Here is a 3,611-nt window from a genome sequence, read left to right on the forward strand (position 1 = left end):
ACAACCATGAAGGATTATATGAGGATTAAGTCATTAATATGCTGCTCAGGCCGGATAACAACTTCAAATATGTAAGCTAAGCTCCACCGTTAGCCTCCATGTTTACTTCTGCAAACACTGAGCACTTCTTTTTATGGCGGTTGGCAGAACGCTTAGAACGCTGACGCTATTGCGCCCTCTACTGCGCATGCGGGACACTTTCAAGTCGTTTGCCTGTTCACACTGCAGAACGCATACAGGTCGCATTTACTGACAGTGTGTGAACGGCCCCGGCAAAAAAAATCGGAATTGAGTCACTTCAGGCTGCAGTGTGAACGCACCCTTAGAAGTGCCACAATTGGTGCGGTTCTAAATGTATAATCTGCACATAGCACAAAAGAGGATGTGATAAGTAACCTTCGGAACATAATTTTTATTTAAAGGCATCACTTTGCCTAACAAATGTATATATATTTTCAGTACATTCTAAACAAAAAACATAACCATTCCTCTGAGAACTGGTCAAAATAAAATAGCCCTTTGAAGTCAAGATATATTTTCACTAACACATGAATAAAAATTCAAGTATTACTGTTTACAGTCACATGAACTGTGTTTAATTTCTATACCCTTTGGAATACAGGAACACAGTTCTTAAATAAATATTCATACTTTTGGTATCACTAAATAAAAAAAAGACTTCCTAAATCAAACATTCAACAAGGGTTTTAAAAAGTGAACTACTAATGGGTTTCAACAGTCCAAGTGGCACTTACTTTATTAGATGCAGATGAAGGCACCGTCAAACATAGAAAAAAAAAGACAATATAATTTAGATCTTAAATGATATGGAAACAGAAATATTTCAAAGAAAAACAAGAACAACTACTGACCTGTATGAAATGCCACTCAAAGTCCATTAGGTTTTTGATAAGAGTGGAAACCTGCACATTAACCGCCTGCCTTTTTTTGTTGGATGGTCTTTCCTGTTCTTTTGCATACCATCTTCCCATGGCCAGCTTTTGTTCCCCTTTCTGGGTTAATCCCAATGAAGCAACTAAAACACACAATCAGAAATGGGACAATATTTGAGAATATAAATTATTTTGCACTCTGAATACAGCAGGTACAATATATAAAGCCTCCTTTATGTAATGTGGACAAATTATCCTATTTTTAGTTATGTACAGAAAAAACATCACCACCTTTGTCAAATATTAATCATTACTTGCTCTAACACTTTAAAACCATGTCATTGTATTCTGATAATTGTAAGAAAATCATAGGAATGGTTTTACCGTTGAATGAACTCCAAAGTCTTGGCTGCCTCATGTTGGTACTGGAGGTTGAAGATGTAAAAGGTGGCAAACACTGCTGCCAGTCCTGTCTGGAAAGTAGGTTGGACCCCCTCAAAGACAGTACGGCCTTCAATGCTCACCATCCATCCAGCCAATGCTTGCTCATTACCACCTACGAAGGACAGAGAGATAAGTTTTTGTTGAACTTTTCCTAATACAACGAATGAGGAAAGTGTACACTGGACAATACACTGGCATTGAATTTATTTAAGGTCAACATGTCAGTTATTCCAACAATAGCTTTTTAACTATTTTAAGGTCCAGTCATTTTATTATGTCTAAATATCCTTTTTACAGAATTGTATGTGTAATTGGAAAAAAGAAATAAAACATGCTAAGTATTAAGCAAAAACTGAAACCATTGATAATTCATGCTGCACTTACGCAATATCAAACGAGGGCTGGCTGGTAAACTTAGACTTGTATCCACATCAGCAGCTGTTGCATACTCCTGTGTAGCATGAACAAGGGCATAGAATAACAGTATGCATATGCACAAATTGTGAAAACTTGTAATGTTTGTTTGCGGTGGCGATGATCTAACATCTGTAGTCAGCATTAGGCCGTCAGGTGACTCATTGAAATGGGCCATCAAAAGCTGAATGACAAGGAATGTTAAGTCGCCAGTTGCCTTTTGGGCCAAAATTGTCTGGACATAGGAAGCCTTTACTTTAGTGCAGAAGTACTCTACAACAGTATTACCATACTTCTCAAATGACAGTTCCAGGACACGGAGTAGGGGAACATCAGTTAGCAACTCAAAGTGAGAAAAGATTCCCCTTTGTGTAAATAGGTAAGGCCAGTTGATTTGTAAATCGGCAATGGAGGGAGCAGGTAACTCATTTATATGTTTACGCTGAAGGCTGTATGTAGTCTCCATCAGGTCTGTCACTTCTGGCCGATCATCTCCATTGATGCCATACTTGTTGAAGGTACTCTGTAGTCTTTGACGTTTCTCCTCCACTGTGTCATCAGTTTCCTCTGGGGGGAGTTCTGGCTGGAACCTGGTACACCCATATATGTCAGTTGGTCCCCGTTTGACTCCAGCTATGCCACAGGGTCCTGATGATCTGTACTTTCGAAAGCTCCCACAACGGTTGATATTCTCAATTCGTGTTTTGAGTTGAGACAACAGAGAACTATACCCTCCAGCAATGAGCTTTCCACATGGTGTCATATCAGCAAAGCTACCTGGATATTGGCGGGTTATCTTCTGGCAAATTGTAAGGCATTGTGAACGTGTGGGGTTAGCCTCATACTTCTGCACTTCATCTGCAAGAATTCTTATCATTTGCCGCCTCTTGTCAGGACGGGGTCTTTTACCTTCTGAAATTGCTGTCTGAATCTCCAGTGGCATCTTGTTCCATGGAACTTGAAAGTCTTCTGTCCAAGGCTGGGATAGGTTTTGTTGTTCATTCTGGCAAAACACAAGATGCAGTGCTGAAGGTTGTGGTGAAATTGGTGGTATGCTGGAAAGTGAGGATGTGGAAGCACTTGAAGGTCTGAAAAAAGGCAATGCAGGTGAGGGACTGGAAGTAATCTCCAAGTCTAGTGCGACTGTGTTCGTTTCTGAAATAAAAAAATACATCCATTTTGAGTAAAACATGCTTTTTTTCTCAGCAAAATTTAAAATAGGATAGGGTTATTTACCTCGCTTAAATGTCTCCAACAATTTGCGCTGTTGAACGACAGACAGCAGATCCTTGATGTCCTCCTGTTGAATATATTTCAGATCTTCTGCAGACTCAACCCCAGAAGTTACAAGTGTAGAAACTAGTTTTTCTTGAGTGTCCTTGCAAAGATTGGGCAAAGCCTTTAGGATGATCTCTTTTATTGTGTTATCTAATGACGACATTTTTCTAAAACACAGGAATAGAATGGTGGAGTATTAGAAGAGATACACCACAAACAGTATATTCTGGAAGTGGGTAAAAATCAAGCAGTTCCTCCGATTCGACACAGCAGTAGGATCTTGGCAGAGGACTTGTATGATAAGAGTCAATGGAAGGAAGCCGAACAGCTTGGTGTTTCTCACAGATGAAGTAAACAACTGAGTATTTATAAACAATCATTTTCTTTATTTTTCCCACTATTAAGCCATCATCATTATGACCTATTACAACATACATGTTGCTCTTATACTTTGTCTTGAAGTAAATGTAGACCTAACTGTAAAAGTTTTCGTGCATTGCTTGAAAGGGCACAAAACTGATCTTCCCTCTTTGATATGGATTTTAAGATGCCCAAAAAGACTCCTCATATCTTCAAATGTAG

At 39.0% G+C, this 3,611-nt stretch overlaps 1 protein-coding gene across 1 annotated transcript; it reads right to left on the reverse strand.

The window, feature by feature from the left end:
* Positions 1-878: 878 nt before the first annotated feature.
* LOC106943697 (uncharacterized) lies at positions 879-3,192 on the reverse strand. The gene is made up of 4 exons (XM_015027008.1): positions 2,988-3,192; positions 2,040-2,906; positions 1,278-1,449; positions 879-1,036 (listed from the first exon to the last, which is right to left on the reverse strand). Exons 1-4 carry the CDS (start codon positions 3,190-3,192, stop codon positions 931-933), a joined length of 1,350 nt encoding a protein of 449 aa, XP_014882494.1. The 3' UTR covers positions 879-930.
* Positions 3,193-3,611: the final 419 nt, after the last annotated feature.

The sequence above is a fragment of the Poecilia latipinna genome, unplaced genomic scaffold, assembly GCF_001443285.1.
Source record: "Poecilia latipinna isolate Pla-1442-1.1 unplaced genomic scaffold, P_latipinna-1.0 Scaffold5731, whole genome shotgun sequence".
Lineage (NCBI taxonomy): Eukaryota > Metazoa > Chordata > Actinopteri > Cyprinodontiformes > Poeciliidae > Poecilia > Poecilia latipinna.

Coding starts and splice junctions, on each gene's coding strand:
- LOC106943697 (XM_015027008.1), bottom strand. CDS start 3,192: ATGTCGTCATTAGATAACACAATAAAAGAGATCATCCTAAAGGCTTTG. Junction 2,907..2,987: donor GTTGGAGACATTTAAGCGAG/GTAAATAACCCT, acceptor TTTTTATTTCAG/AAACGAACACAGTCGCACTA. Junction 1,450..2,039: donor ACTGTCATTTGAGAAGTATG/GTAATACTGTTG, acceptor TGTCCTTCGTAG/GTGGTAATGAGCAAGCATTG.